General features: G+C 41.3%; 1 protein-coding gene across 1 annotated transcript; it reads left to right on the top strand.

Moving 5' to 3' along the window:
• The first annotated feature begins 10,700 nt into the window (after nucleotides 1-10,700).
• Nucleotides 10,701-15,653, top strand: tmem9 (transmembrane protein 9). Its single transcript, XM_056385993.1, has 6 exons — nucleotides 10,701-10,831; nucleotides 10,970-11,115; nucleotides 12,006-12,097; nucleotides 13,343-13,451; nucleotides 13,842-13,973; nucleotides 14,103-15,653. Exons 2-6 carry the CDS (start codon nucleotides 11,023-11,025, stop codon nucleotides 14,241-14,243), a joined length of 567 nt encoding a protein of 188 aa, XP_056241968.1. The 5' UTR covers nucleotides 10,701-10,831; nucleotides 10,970-11,022; the 3' UTR covers nucleotides 14,244-15,653.
• Nucleotides 15,654-15,951: the final 298 nt, after the last annotated feature.

Genomic DNA, 15,951 nt, shown 5'->3' with positions numbered 1-15,951 from the left:
TCTTGTGTAAATGCAGTCTGAATAATTCATACAGGGCTGTCAGAGAGAGAGAGAGAGAAGGGGCATTTTAGAAATCAGCTCACTAGGCCCCTGACCATGAATAATTGATCTGAACTGATTAAAGTTTGCCGTGATTACCCCTCACCTCCCCAACAGATAAAACGCCACACCTGTGTTTGCTGTCTCTTTACTCACTTTCCTTTTTTTTTTCTTTTTTTTTTTTTCCTCCTCCCTCTCACTCAGACCACGTGGTCACGCTGCGTGTGCTGGAATGTAAGACACTTCAGTATTGTTACTGTCTCATATTGTCAGTGGAATTTCTAATAACAAGCTGAATTTCCCCTCCTTCACGTGCATTCACAGGCGTGCTCGAGCAGAATGCAGCTACTGTGTTTGTATTCAGTAAACAGTGCTGTGCTACTGTTCTCGTCTCCCTGATGAAAAATACAATTAATCCATGTTTTAACTGCAAGTCTAAATATTGGACTATTGGACCTAGCAGCTGTTGAAGAGCTGAAAAACACATTTTCCCTCTCTTCACCCCTCAGGCAGTGGATCATAAGTTAGCCTTAGACTCAGGCACAAAATTACAACAAGCATATACTGTCTGGTACGCTGTAACACCTAAAGATCTTAGGGCTCCTGGCAGAGCTACCTTAATCAACTTTGTCTCTGCTCGCTGAACATCTGCACACACACGCACGCACACAGACTCATAGCAGGCTCATTCACTGGGATTGCTTCTCACTTTTCTTAACCTTCAAAGTCCAACTAAGGATGGCACTTTGATCTGTGTTCCAGAGCCGAAGAAAGAAATGCGTGACAAAGAGCGGCTTGAAGGAGGAGAGAGGCAGGGAGCAGGAGGGAGTGTGGAAGAGTGACAGCTAATGACAATGGCTACAAGCTGTGACCTTTAGAGGGATCACACAAGCATGACGAACCGGGCTCAAGGTGACAGAGAAACCGGCTACTTTGGAAGTCGATGTTAAGGACAACAAAGCTTTGTGTGTCTGTGCTTTGGCAGTCATGGTGCAGCAGTGCTAATGGAGATTATAGGTACACAGGTGATCAATAACACTGTACGTTTTGTCAGAGAACAGTGGTTAACTGTGTGTAAATGCAGTTAAAGATATGGATAGATCAGTCAGACAAGGCAACAGTGTGGCGGAACAGCAACACCCTTTTAACCTTTATTTATTCAAGGTCATCTGTGCGCACATGCTGCTTCACACTGCTGCTTCTACAGGACTCTATTCACACACACACTCTCACACACACACACACACACACACATACACAAACTTTTTCTCGTTTGCCGCTGAACTGCATGGGAATATTGTGCTTTGCTGAAGGGGAAACTGACAGTCACAGAGCAGTTTTGTAGCACTAAACACCACGTAGGAGAAGAGGAAATTTTAACCTGATTATGTTGCTAGATGAAAAGTCAGTTGATCACCAAAGTTATCCTCAAGGGCGTATACCAAATTTCAGGGCAATTCATCCAATAGTGGTAAACAAATTTATTTTAAAATCATAAATGTAGCCTACCTCATGATGGCACAACTAAAACCAGAGGATCTCAGAGTCATAAGAATTCAGCCTGGCTGAAAATGAGAGTTGGTCCTCCGAACATTTATTACCTCCGCCAAAGAGATCATGTCTTCACCTGTATCTCTTTATTTGTCTGCAGGATTGCGCAAAAAGTACAGGATCAATTTGCACCAAACTTGTTGGAGGGATGGGGCATTGGCCAGGGGAAAAAAACATTATATTCTGGGGCAGATCCAGATTATTTACTACGAATCAGATGTTTTTTTTCTCTTAAGTCTGGTGTACGTTGTTTGACACTGGCCTCGGTGGAGCTCTGCACTCTGAGTGCTCTCTAGTTTCTTGAGACTCTCCTGCTGAGAAGCTAACTTTTGATGGAAGCAAATACCCAAATTTACATTACATAGCTTTTGAATCGGTTCCAGCTGCATGTGAAGATAAATAATTTTTCTGCCACCAAAGAGGTTATGTTGTTACCCATTTCTGTCTGTTTGTTTGTTTATTTGTCAGCAGGATTATGCAAAAAGTACTGAACCGATTTGCACCATGACTTGGTGGAGGCATGGGGCATGGGCCAGAGAAGAACCCATTCAATTTTGATGCAGATCCAGTTAAAGGGCTGGATCCATCACTTTACTTAGCATTGCCACACAGGCCATTTTTCAACCATTTTTGTCAGTTTCCTGGATGAAATGTATGGATTTTGATGTAAAAAAATATTTATGGTGTAGAGATCTATAAATTTGTACAATTTGGTGCAGATCCAAAATAATAATCTGGATCTGGTGGAAGAAAACGTGGTATTGTTTGACCTTGGCGAAGATACACGCTCTACAGAGTACCGAGTATTCTAATTTCATACTGTGAGAAGAACGCACAATGACGCGTAGATTAGTGTGATGTTCCTCACAGTTAAACAGACAACTCTCCAGCACTCCATGCTTTATTCCCCTAATGCTGCCTTCATTGGGGTAAAAACTGTCAAAAAATGTGACAAAGTGCTCTTTGTAATAGAAGACCTTTCAAGTTTGAAGTTTATGCAAGTTGATTTTTCATTCAGAAGTGAAATAAATGTAAACCCAAGGGCAAAGTGTTAAGTAGGAAATCAATCTGAAAATGGTCAGCATTGATGCAACCTTGAAGTACACATAGAAAAAAACACAGCTGTTGCATTCAGTCATGGAGGACTAACATCAGGTCTAGGTTATATTTACGTCAACATATGACTGTCACGTAAATATAGAGAATTAATGGAGCGGCCTCCATCAAGAAGACATTGTAACTGTACTGGTTGTTTCATCACATCAGTACTATCAGGTCCAGGTCTGAGAATAGATGGTCCACAGGCAGACCTGATATACAGGTTTGAAAAAGAAAGAGGGAAGAAAGAGGAAAAGGAGGTGTACTGGGAAGATGTGTCCGGTTCAAGTCCCTGGTGGAGGTTTTCAAGTGACTGGGCGCTCTGTCTGTCCTGTCAGCCCTGAGCAAACACCCCATCCTAAGAAGGAAGAAGGGGAAAAAAACTCCCAGATAGCATCACACACGGCTGGCCAGGGCCTCACTAGCAGTCCACTTGTCTGCTTTCCCTCCGCAGAGCCTTCACAAGAGATGGGAGGAATACTAAGAGAGTAGGCATAGATTTTCTGCTGGGGGGGTAGAGGACGAGAGGGAAGGCTGTTGGAGGGTGGTGGGGTTGACTGCCCGCATCAAACTCCCTTCCTTTTCTCTCACCCCTCTCCCTTTTCTCCTCCTCTCCTTCTCATCTGCCTGGCTCTGGAGGGACCCTCTGTTTGTCAGCCAGGCAGTGGAGCGTCTCCCTCTAACCCCACCCCCTCCTGGTTCTCTATCTTTTCCACGTACTTTCTTTCTCTCTCTCTCTCTCTCTCTCTCTCTCTCTCTCTAAACCTCCAGCTCTCTGTTGCTCTGTTTCTCTTGTATTTTCACAATCCCTGTTTCTTGCTTTCCTCAAGTCTGTTAAACAACCTCTCCAGTCCTCCTTTAAGAGAGAGCCTATTGATAAAGTCGATACCGAACAGAGACAGAGTGAGATATGATAGATGGCGATAAACAGGGTGGGGTAACTGTGGTGTTGAGATGATGGAAAGTAAATTGGTGCAAATAAATTCTTCTTAGGTTTGTTTAAAAAAATAAAAAACAAATTGCAAGTTGTCAAATGAGAGACAATGAGAGTGACTAGCCAAAAGGGCAATAAGACATCTGTGCAGAATTTCAAACACTGTAAAATTTTAAATGTTGCTTCATTACACCGCTATGTTGAACTGCAAGTATGTCAAAGTGTAGCCTTGTAGTGACTAGGCTACAGTGTATGTAAACCCTCACTTAAAGGGGAGGTAGACTGTAAATAAAGATGGACGTTTCTGCCTTTGACATCTTGCCAGTACCTGACTCCGCCCTTTACTCCCGGCTAATCCAAAAATAGGCAAAGAGGAGGAGCGAGACTTGCATGGCGGCTTGTGGCAAGCATACGCTCACCCGCCTGTCACTCAAAGAGGCCACGCCCTCAATTATGTATGACTATAAGCTTTAATAAAATTTAAACAATATAGAAATTAAACCTTGTACAGTACAGGAGGAAATTATCTATAGGGACCAAATTAGTTTTTTGTACCAGGCTGTAAACATGTTTATTTCTGCTGTAAAGTTGGACATTTTAACATGGGAGTCTATGGAGATCGAATTGCTTTTGGAGGCAGCCTCAAGAGCCCATTCGAAGGACTCCAGTTTTTGGTACTTCCGTGATGGCTTCATTCTTCAGCCGCAGAGGTTGCCGCTTGAAGTCCACACATCAAAGTCTTTTTACAGATCATGGGAAATACGGCTGCATATATGAAGAAAAAAAAAAGGTAGTTTAAAGCGTTTCATTGCTCCAGAGGGAGCTTTGTGAAATCTGATGAACTGCCTGCAAACACGTCACTTGAGGTGAGCTTACCAGACCTCCATAGCCTGCTCCTCTTCTCTGCTTGAGGCGAGCAGCTTGAGGCTGCAACAGCCCCTACACACCCAAATCTCTGACCAAACTGTCAATGGTCAAGTTGCTTTGCGCGTAATGTAGGCAGGTCTTTTCTCAGGGAAGATGAACGTGTGGTATAAAAAACACAATGTCTCTGGTTCTGCTCCATCCATTTCAATATTTTTTTTATCTAAACTGTCCATCGTTGGTTTGACATTGTTACAGGAGTGCAGTGTCAGATCACCCATAATACCAACAGACCTATTTTATTCTTTCTGTCCAGTTGTATATTGCCATGAAGATAGTTTTGGTCTTATTAGCTTTAGAGATATCTGTCACTGAGATTTCTACCACCACCCCAAGACTGTGGAGGTGGTTGGACTTTCATTTGTGGTGCTCACAGCATTGAAACAAAATCAATAGCAGTATTGTACAAGGACTATTTCTTCACTACAAAGTAATTCTAAAGAAAACTGCTTGTCCAGAGTAAAGGGAATACTATTTTTGGGAAGACAAATGACTGATGAATTTTATTAATCTAATTTTCACTTCTACTGTATTGGTAGAGGCAGAGATCTCTCGTTTTCATAATTTGGGGGAAAAAAACAACCTCATTAATTTCAGCCTCTCTTTTCCCAATCTGAATTGATCAAGCTTAATTTTCTCCCCGGCGGACTTTCTTCCTGCATCCTTACCTCTCTACCCTTCTTTCCCCTCTGCATGCCTCCTTTACTCCTCTCTCTGTTTCCCTGCCTTCTTTCACAGGCCCTGTCAATGCCAAGCTCGCTCCACGCATGTTCCGAGATTAGAGGGAGAGTGTGGGGCTCTATTGATTTTTGAAGCTGTGGGATGACAAGTTTGGTCTCAGATCCCCCTGTTTACATCTGATTCACTGCAAGCCACTTGTGGTCACAGGGAAAGGCAGGAAATAGGGAATCAGAGAGAAAAAGCACCAACGTTTGAAGAGGATGGTTACCTGTTATTCTGCCATGCTGTATGTACAGACATTTATACTCCATATTATCCACATCTTAAGTACTATTGTTGAGGTTAGTGTTTGTAAAAGTGCCAGGGGCAGTCCATTGCGGCACACCACTGAGCTGCCAGGTCAGATTGCAGCAAATGCCGAAACAGAGGAAAGTGAATCACAGTGGCATTTGGAGGAGGAGGAGGCCCCAGCGGACGAAATCTATCATGCCTGCAGATGTGGCCTGCAGCTGGGGCAGGTGGATCACAAACTGCCACAACAAGGGAATGGCTGGAGACAGAGTAAGGGGGTGGCATTGTTTGTTACTGTGACTCAACACCATCCCATTAAAGGAAAGTCCATCCACCACAGGCAGGAAGAACAATGGGTGTGGTCCCTCTCCAAAGCTTTGAACTCGACAACATTTTCTGATCTGTCAGCGTTTTGTCGGATAAAAACCACTGGCTCTGTGTGACCTTTGACCACTGAGCTGGTTCCCCCTTATTTTTTGAGGCAGGTGACACAGAAGAAAGTGTCATGTGGGTTGTGTGGTGAGACACGTGTAACAAACATGCATCTGTTTTGTTTTCCTCACTGTCAGCCAGGTGTGTAGCATTTTTATCTTTAAGGACTCTACGTACCGCTGGATATATAAATCAGTCTTTAACTGGGTGTTACTGAAATGTGGGCATTAATAGCTGACAGTCTATTGACTGGCCTGCCAAGTCTTGTTAGACCAACTGGCAGCTTCTCCAAAGACCAAAGCCTACATCACATCCTTTTATACCAACAACAAACTTCCTTCCTCCCCTGCAGCTATTTATCTACCTCTCAATTCATGTCACCTTTCATTTCTCGCTATTGTTTTCAGCTGTCTTCTTGCCTGACCCCTGGTCTCTCTTGAAAGATGCATGTGGATTTCTGGCAGCTTGCTGTTTTTTTTTTGTTTTTTTTTTCGTACCAACATGCCACGATTCTATGATCGGCCTATGAAGCTCTCTTTGAAGCTTCCCTGCATCCCCTAAACATCTTGGGTAACATCAAAGCTCACACATTACAGGGGGGCAGAGTTCAACTGGGAGCCACTGAGATTCAAGCATCATCTCTCCTTTTCCCTTTTTTCCCCTCTTCTTCAGGGGTCCTGTTTCTGCGCAGCGCTGCTGAAGGAGAAATACAGCAAACAGGGGGGGGGGGGGGGGGGGGGGGGGGGAGCAGGCAGCGTCTCTTCCTGCGTTTTATGTCCATCATGTGTCATGGCCGCTCTTGGCTTTCATGTTCTGTCTGGCTGAGTCTCTCCTGCTCCAGCAGTCTCTGTTTCCTCGCTGAAAATCTGTGTCCCTCAGAGGCAGGAGACGCTCTCTCCTATGCATCCATTTCAGCTCAGCTCAGCTCAGCGTAGCTGGGCTCCACTTTCACCTTGCTGACACCAGCTCCTCAGCAGACACCTCTCCCCTACATGGGCTCAGGTGGCTGACAGGCAGCTGTCCGTACGGATAAAGCAGGAGAGGACACACACTGTACTCTGAGTCACCGTCGCTGCCTACTTTTCGAACACCTTTGCTATTGCCACCTCTTTGATTTTAGACACTTCTCCTGGAAGGATATCATGCTACCTGAAAAAAAGAAACATTAAAGAGACGTCAGGTGATGTTTTTCTTTGTTTTTACTGAGGTTTGACTGAAGGTTACACAGGTTATGTTATACACATTTTGCAGCTTCATTCTTGTTTGTTTCTTTTACTTCAACAGCTGATAATGTTCCAAGTAAACACAAAATGCCCTTTTCGACCGTTCAAGCTGTTGCTTTTTGCTTGCCTAGAGTAATTTTACTTGCTGCATCTCAAGTGTGGCTAATTGTTGAGCCTAATAACGCGGATTTTGACTCAAACACACAAGTAGTCTATGTTTGATTACCACGGGAAAGGAAAATTCAGTCGCAGGGGCCCAAAACAAGCCAGTGGCTGATGAAGACAAATGTGCAAACACATGTTGGCAGAATTGCTTTTTGGTTGAGCGTGATCGGCTACGCTCAGGAGGGCGGAACCAGGAGTTGTGATTTATAGTTTTGTGCTGTCCCTGGACCACCACTGTCTGCTGCCTCCCACTACTGTAATTACCACGTGTGTCTATTAGAATAGTCCTGCTGCCCACAATGCATTGCCTCAGCCGAGAGGAGAGGACAGGAGAGGAGAGGAGAGGACAGGAGAGGAGAGGAGAGGAGTGTTATCACCTCACAGAGATAGTCTTGTTATTCAAACAGTGTTCTCTAAAAAAGCATAATACAGAAAAGCAAAAGCATGATACAGAGGAGGAGTGGAGAGTAAAAAGACACTGCAGATGATGAGATAAAGGTCAAAAAGAACCGTGCTGAAAGGTTGAGGGGTGTATTTAAAGTGGGAGAAAGGACAGAAAAAGGTCTCTTCCTACAGTAGGTCATGTATGACTTTATTTGGATGCTACAAACCACATAAAAAAATTGGCTACAACATACAGTATTTAAACAATTGTTTCCACTAAAAGCTGTTCAGCCTCTTGGTATTCTGTAACACTACAGACCTGCTCTTAATTAAATTTAGTTAATATTCTAAACAACATCAGGATTGTTGTAACATGCCATTTATGCAGCTTCACCTGCAGATTTTAACAACATATTCAATCTTGTTTTACGCTACATGTCCTCCTACATTGTTTCTCCATCCCTCCCAAGTGTTCCCAAGCCTGCTGGTCTGGATTCAGTTTGCTTTGCCTTGGGCCTTATAGCATCTCCTAGTGGGCAAACTGCCCGCTCTTTTCAGTCTCATGAAAATGAATGCTTTGAATAATGTGATTCAGTCAATACCTTCAGGTACCTTGACAAATAAGAGAACTTGACATCTTCTGAGCTTGTTTATAAGGTGGATTTCTCTGCAGTGTTTCCATTATGGATAATTTTCCTTTGCTGTTTTATAGTCAGGGTGTGTGCACAGTCCACACACTTGTGTATGTCTGCATAAATTACAGTTTTGATAATAAACCATTTTACATAAGGTAACTGGATTTCTTTCTTATTTCAAATGAATGATTTTTTGCTTCATCTACCTAAAAAGGGACCAAATCACCTTTTCTTCTCCATGAGAGCTCTGAACCTGTAATGAGACCTGGCACTGAGCTCTGGTCAGTGTCATTTATGCTGTAATTGGCCTAAGGGTGTAAAGGGCAGCCATGCATCAGAGGAGACAGAGAACTAAGTGGCTTACAATGACAGGACTGAGAGAACGAAATACAGTTAGAGGGCTCGCACAAACTGAGGAGAGTTTATGAGCATTTATGACACAACATGCATTATGGCTATAAACAAATATGGTGATTATTACACAAATGAATAAATGCATGTATGATTTAATTCAGTTAATTGAATATGAGTTCATTTTCACTGAAACACACTTTCAGCATATTTCTCTTAAATTCCATATTTTTTCTAAAAAATGTGAATGCAAATAAAAAAGTGTTTTCTTTATTTAAAAATCTCCCAGCAATTAAATATATTATATTTTCAGCCAAGACTCTACATTGTCTGAAAGCACAATGCCTCACAGTTTTAAATCTAACCAATCTAACAAATTCAAAATATAGCCTCACTAAAATTTTCATTTTACCATATTTGTGCCTGTAATTGACGGTTTTATAGCATCTTTCAAAAAAAGAGCAGAATAATCACTTCCATCAAAACGGTTAACGAACAGTGATTTTATGGGCAACAACACAAACCTGGTTTCCAGATATAACAGCATAACCCTTCACCTGCTCAGCACATATAGACCATTTGGTGAACCACTTAAAAACAAAATCTCTAATAATGCCAGTATTATAATATATAACATAATATTTCAAATTGCTCCACACCCTCTTTTCTGATAGCCTATAAATTGTGAATATTATCTGGCCAAGGACGGTCTGTGCTTGTGTCCCACATGAGTAGCTTCTTACATAGTCTCCCATCATTCATATTCATTAATTTATTCCACTGTTTACTCATACAGGCAACCCAACATACTTCCACCCCATTTCCTCTTTTACAAGTGTGGGTGAAGCAAATATATCTACAACCAGCAAATATGTCATAGACCTAAACTGAAACCATTCACATCCATTGTAAATCTGAAATCCTAATACCCCACATCTACATATTATATACAAAATAAACAAGTTACTGGCAGTTGTTTTAAATGGTTGAATCAAGGGTCACATGAATGATTGGGGTTACATAGAGGATGGGGTTGTGCTGTTCACACTGATATCATAGCTCATTAGAGAAATAACCATGGTTTCAATTGATCTCTGTGACCACAAGCTCAAGAGGTTCAGGGTGAATTTGTGAGCCATTGATTTCTATGGCTTATTAAAGGTATGAGTATCTTACTATACAGAGAGATGTGGAAGCAAGATTACCAGGAAATAGAGGTATTGATTGGGTCAAGAAGTTTGGGCTTACATTTCAAATTTCACCTGGGAGACAGGATTTGGCAGTGCTGACTGAAAGATACGGGAAGATATTTTGATGAGTCAAAAATTCCTTGGTCATGTCTTAAAAAAAATACAGAACAGAATGTTATGTTATAATAAATGTTACTTATAATCACACTAAACTGTATTATTATGTATTATTGTTATTATTATTACCCAAGTACTGACATGTAGGCAGCATTTTAAAATTGTACCTACTGCATAACACAAACATCTGGACCACTTGCAGCCTCAGTGATCCCCCTCTTTTCCACTTTTAACACATTCATTGTCACATCCATAAACTCATAATACTTATAATGCGAAAAGCATAAAATTAAAAAAAGAAAAATATATATATTTTAATTCCAGGCTTTTTAAGGGCCATCTCCATACTGGGTCCTTGTGTAGTTAGCTCCACTATTCCCCTCCCCACATACACAGCTGTATGTAACACGGCATCGTATGTTATTATTTGATCATATGTAAAATATTATTCTGTAAAGTAACTTAAGAGGAGTAAAAATACAATTTTTAATTCTGAAATGTAATTGAGTAGGAAAAAAAAACTAAATTCCAGTCCTCAAGTACAAGAACGTGAGTGCCTCAAAACCTGAGTTCATTCACTCAAATACATGAGCGAAAGTACTTAGTTACATCCCACCACCATCATTATCATTATGGTATTTCATTTTGTCCAGTAGGTGTCAGTGTCGCTGCATGTTACGTCTTTCTTCGTGTGACGACACCCGGAAGAAGGAAGCGTCAAATTGATTTGGACGATTTACCTTCTAAAAACAGCTAGCTATTGTAGCTATATGCTGGATGCATGGCAAAAACATAAACGTCAGCTGCTTTTACAACGTGAGTAAGCTGTATAACTGTATATCTACTTCCACTTGATCAAAAGTGTCTTTTTTAGCGTCGGTGTTTTGCGCGGTGCAGTTATTCGTTCGGCTGATATATTGCTAGATGTTAACCAGACTGCTGTGTTTTCGACAGAGATTTGCTGGTAATCCTGCGCACGTCGTGCAAATCGACTTCCCTGAGAGAAAATGTCGTCTGGTCGGGAAGGATCCTGGACCTTCAGTGCGGCCGCAGTAGTGACCGTGTTTCTGCTGGATGCTGTTGTTTTTGCAGAGGCGAAGGTAAAAACCTGCAGCTCCACATCTGCTGGATACATGCAGTGACTGGTCGGCAGGGTCTTTAAAACATTCATTTAAAATATTAAAAAGCCTTAAAATTAATTTATAAAGGACTGGAATATTGTTATAGCTTGCCTTAGGCAGTAATCTTGGCTGTAAAATGTTTTGGTGTGTGATTCTAGCAAACACACTAAAAGCTGGAAAAAAATTTTGTAAAATTCATATGCGGACCTTAAATTAATCAGTTACTAAAATCTTTGATCAGTTCATACATACGGTTGTTCATTAATCCATCTTCTGATTGTCCTGGATGTTTGTAATGATTAATGAATCAATCAATTATTAACTATTCAGCAGAAATTATTGTTACACACCACTGGCAGAAATGTGGTATAAATGCCAGTAAATTAACACACTTGGTAAATAACTATAGGTCATATCAACCCCACTAGTTTTTAGTTTTTATTTTTATTATATCTTTCATACTTTTCAGGGAATGAGCATGAAGCAGTGTCTCCCACAGTTTTGTAAGCAGGCAAGACAAAAAATAATGCACCAGCACTTTTCTGAGTTCCCAGAGAAAAGTCCAGTTTACATCAGGTTCTGTAAATAATAACGCTTGGAAAAAACCTGTGAAGCATGTTGAATGAAATTTATTTGACTTTGGCGTGTGCTTCTCTTGTGTGCTGTCTCCTCTAATGTAAAATAGTGTCTATTCATGTTTATGTCCTTTAAACTGGAATAACTGGAACTTTTATGTCAAATTTTTTGTACGGTTTTGTTAATAAGTGAAACAAAGGGCTACAGACATCAGAGAAAATAGATAGCTGAGATATAATGTCAGATAAGCATTTTGCTAAGTTCGTGGCCACTTTTTCTCAATTTTCTTGCAGAGCTTTGAGGACGTTCGCTGCAAGTGCATCTGCCCTCCATACAGAAACATCACTGGCCACATATATAACCGAAATGTCTCCCAGAAGGATTGGTAAGAGAAACCCTCTCTTTAGACGTACAGTCACAACTCCCATAATGTTTTTGTCATATAGAACCACAGAATTTGTTCAGACCCCGTCACTTCTTTTTTTTTTTTAAATCATTTAAATTAATTTTTATCCCACATCAATCTACATTCAATACCCTATAACGACAAAGTGAAAACAGAATTTTAGAAAATTTTACAGATTTATTAAAAAGGAAAAATTTACATGAAATTTAGCTTAGGTGTCCTATTTCATTTTATCATCTTTGAGATGTTTCTACACCTTGATTGTAGTCCACCGGTGGTAAATTCATCTTATAGGTCATGATTTGAAAATGCCCACACCTGTCTATATAAGGTCCCACAGATGAGAATGCATATCAAAGCAAAAACCAAGCCATGAGGTCAAAGGAAGAGTCTGCAGAGCTCAGAGACCGGGTTTTGTTGAGGTACAGATCTGTGGAAGGCAACCAAAAAACTGCTGCATTGAAGGTTCCCAAGAGCTTAGTGGCACCCATAATTCTATAATGGACGAACCAGGACTCCCCTAGAACTGGTTGCCTGGCCAAAGCGAGCAATCGGGGGGGGGAGGGCCTCGGTAAAAGAGAGGCGACTAAGAAGCCGATTGTCACTCTGGCTGAGCCTCAGAGATCCTGTGTGGAGCTGAACTGTTTGGCCTCATGTCTAAGCCTCATGCCTGAAGGGAATCAGGCACCACTCATCACCTGCCCAATACAAACATGAAACATGGTGGTGGCAGCATCATGGTGTTGGGGGTGGATTTCAGCGGCAGGGACAGGGAGACTGAACGAAGCTAAGTACAGAGATACCAGAGTAGTAAAAACTTGGTCCAGAACACTAACGACTTCAGACTGGGTCGAAGGTTCACCATCCAACTCTCTCTCTGGAGAGACCTGAAAATGGCTGTCCACTGATGGTCCCCATCCAACCGGACAGAATTTGAGAGGATCTGCAGAGAAGAATGGCAGAAAATCCCCAAACCCAGATGTGCTAAGCTTGATGTGTTTTACCCAAGAACACTCAAGGCTGTACTTGCTGCCAAAGGTGCTTCAACTAAGTACTGAGTAAAGAGTCTGAATACTTATGTCAATGTGATTTTTCATTTTTCACAAGGAAATAAAAAATGTTGTCATTATAGGATGTTACGTGTAGACTGATGAGGGAAAACATGTATTTTAAAAAATGTTAGCTTAAGGCTTTAAGCTAACACAGTTGTGATGTGTTTTACAGTAACTGCCTCCATGTAGTGGAGCCCATGCCGGTGCCTGGCCATGATGTTGAGGCTTACTGCCTGTTGTGTGAGTGCAAGTACGAGGAACGAAGCAGCAACACCATCAAGGTATTATAGATCATTTTCTCTTTAACATAGTCGGGTTTTTTTCTTCGTCTTACTGTGATGTATGTCGCAAAACATGTCATGTCAAAACACTAAATTTGGAAATGCAGTTGGGAAGAATAGACAGAGAACTGACCGCTTCTACTGGTATGCATCAGAAATGGAAAAGCTGATGTTTATATCAACATTTTAATATTTGCTAATATCTAAAACTTGTCCTCTCAAGAAATATTTAAGAAATTTTCCTACACCCAATCATCAGCATGGCTGTCACAATAAGTCCTGCAAGTCCTACAAACAGGAAGAAATGTTGTTACAGTAGATGTTGATGCCAACATGGCAGCTTCACAGTATGTAAGTATTTCTAAATGTTTTCCCTCCTCTCTGTCCCAGGTAACCATCATTATTTACCTGTCTGTCGTGGGCGCACTGCTGCTCTACATGCTGTTTCTGCTACTGGTCGATCCTCTTATCCGCAAACATGACCCCTACACCCAGCCGCTGCACAATGAGGAGGACTCTGAGGTAACCACTCAGACAAATAACACATATATGCGCAAACACAACAGTCACCTGTATTTCACTTCAGTCAAATGTGAAGTCCTTGATTTCATTTAATTCCTGTTTTTTTTGTGTGTGTGCGTGTGTGTCCAGGAGATGCGCCCGCAGGTGGACAGCAGCCAGGCGAGAGGAAACACGGTGCTGGAGCGCGTCGAGGGAGCACAGCAGCGCTGGAAAAAACAGGTCCAGGAGCAACGCAAGACTGTTTTTGACCGCCACAAGATGCTTAGTTAAACGCTACGTCTAACCTCAGAAACAGGTTTAGAGTAGGTGACTTCAGCAGGCACAGCGCTACTCCACTGGCACCAGCTGCACTATTACTAACCTTAGCATTTGATGTGCACTCCGCCCTCTGAATTAGTATTTCCTTACTAAGACACACACTCATCTAACAAGCAGATCTTTTTATTTATAATACATAACACTTCAGGCTAAGTTGCATTGTGAAAAAACTCCATGTTTGTGCACTTCTTCATGACTACTAGATTCGTAATGTCTTGATAAAGTAGGAATCTTTTTTTTTTTTTTAGCCAGACTGTGAATAGCCTTGAAGCTTTTATGCAATACCTTTTTGTTGTTCGCTACTTGCTAATATGGCATGATATTAAATGTTTTTCTTGGATCATAATTTCTGACGTTACCTCAGGACAGGTAAGCTTCATGTTTGTAAATTATAAGTTTAGCTAATGGGGGTAGACAGAGTACCCCGTCTCTGCTGTTGTCAAGCATTGCACATTTCATAGTTTAGCACTAATGATCATTTATTCATGAATAACCCCTGGGCATATTTAGTGTCATTTGCACTAATAATGTAAATAAAGGACTGTACATTTTGGGCTTGGTAATTTTAAAGCCTTGACATTGCGACCCCCAATATGTGCCTTTTTCTGTTTCTCTCGTTGTGTGAGTGAACGTGTTACACCAAACTCCACTGCAAAAGTTGGCTCTTAAATGATGGCACTTCACATCTTGCAAAACATAACAGATGAATACATTTTGGCAGATATATCGTCCACTAAGTAGAAGTTTCGTTTTTTTTGTTTGTTTGTTTTTGTTGCTTTTTAATCATTGATCTTGAATTTAACAGTGAACCTGATTCGAAAAAAATGGTTGATCAGTGACAAAAGGCCACATTTACGTCCTCATATTTTGCAGTAGGGTTTGATGAAACATACTTTCCCATGCACAGAGAGAAATGGAGAACGGGGCATTTAACAGAGCTTTAAAGCCATCCTCACATGAATCAAATCTCTGCCGCTGGAGAATATCCTAAATCAGTAAAGCTGCTGATAATGCGGTTATGTGTGGCAGAATCAGGATGCCTCATGGCTTTGAAAGGCCCTGGTGTGCATCATTATGTGTCAGTGAATTCCCCTTCACAGTCTGAAGCCTGCTGTTGGGGGAATTTTTAATATGACAAAGAAAAGGTACGCTGACTCACACGAACTCATGCACAATGTGAACTGCTGAAGATTATTTGTCTGTAATGCTTTATTTGATCACTGAAGTGTTTTTGATTGACTGATTTTAAGTATAATTTCATATCAGTGTTTTGTATTTATATTCCTCTCCAGCCAAACTGGAGTATTCCACTGCTTGTGTCTCTACATTCGGCTTGATGTGAAATAAAAAAAGAATACTCTGGTTGAGTGCAAGATTTTTGGTCATTCCTCTGGATGTTTGGGAGTATTCTTTTGGGTGCTGCAGATTTTTTTCCCTTTGTGAGTCACCAGTACTGTTTATTGGCACTAGAGGACGACAGAGGACACAATATGTGGGCCGTCTGCTTCCTCTCTGCCGAGAGAAATCCTGCTTTATCATCAAATGAATCCTCACATTTGTTGTGGTTTTCAGCTGTTCAGCTTGTTAGTTTAAAAGGTTGTAAGTAGTTTTAGGCATCATTATTATTTTATTCCCAAACCCACATGGAGCACCATCCAGA

This window comes from Seriola aureovittata, chromosome 9 (genome assembly GCF_021018895.1).
Source record: "Seriola aureovittata isolate HTS-2021-v1 ecotype China chromosome 9, ASM2101889v1, whole genome shotgun sequence".
Lineage (NCBI taxonomy): Eukaryota > Metazoa > Chordata > Actinopteri > Carangiformes > Carangidae > Seriola > Seriola aureovittata.
The sequence above is the reverse complement of the archived record's forward strand: the minus strand, read 5'-3'. Positions and strand labels throughout refer to the sequence as shown.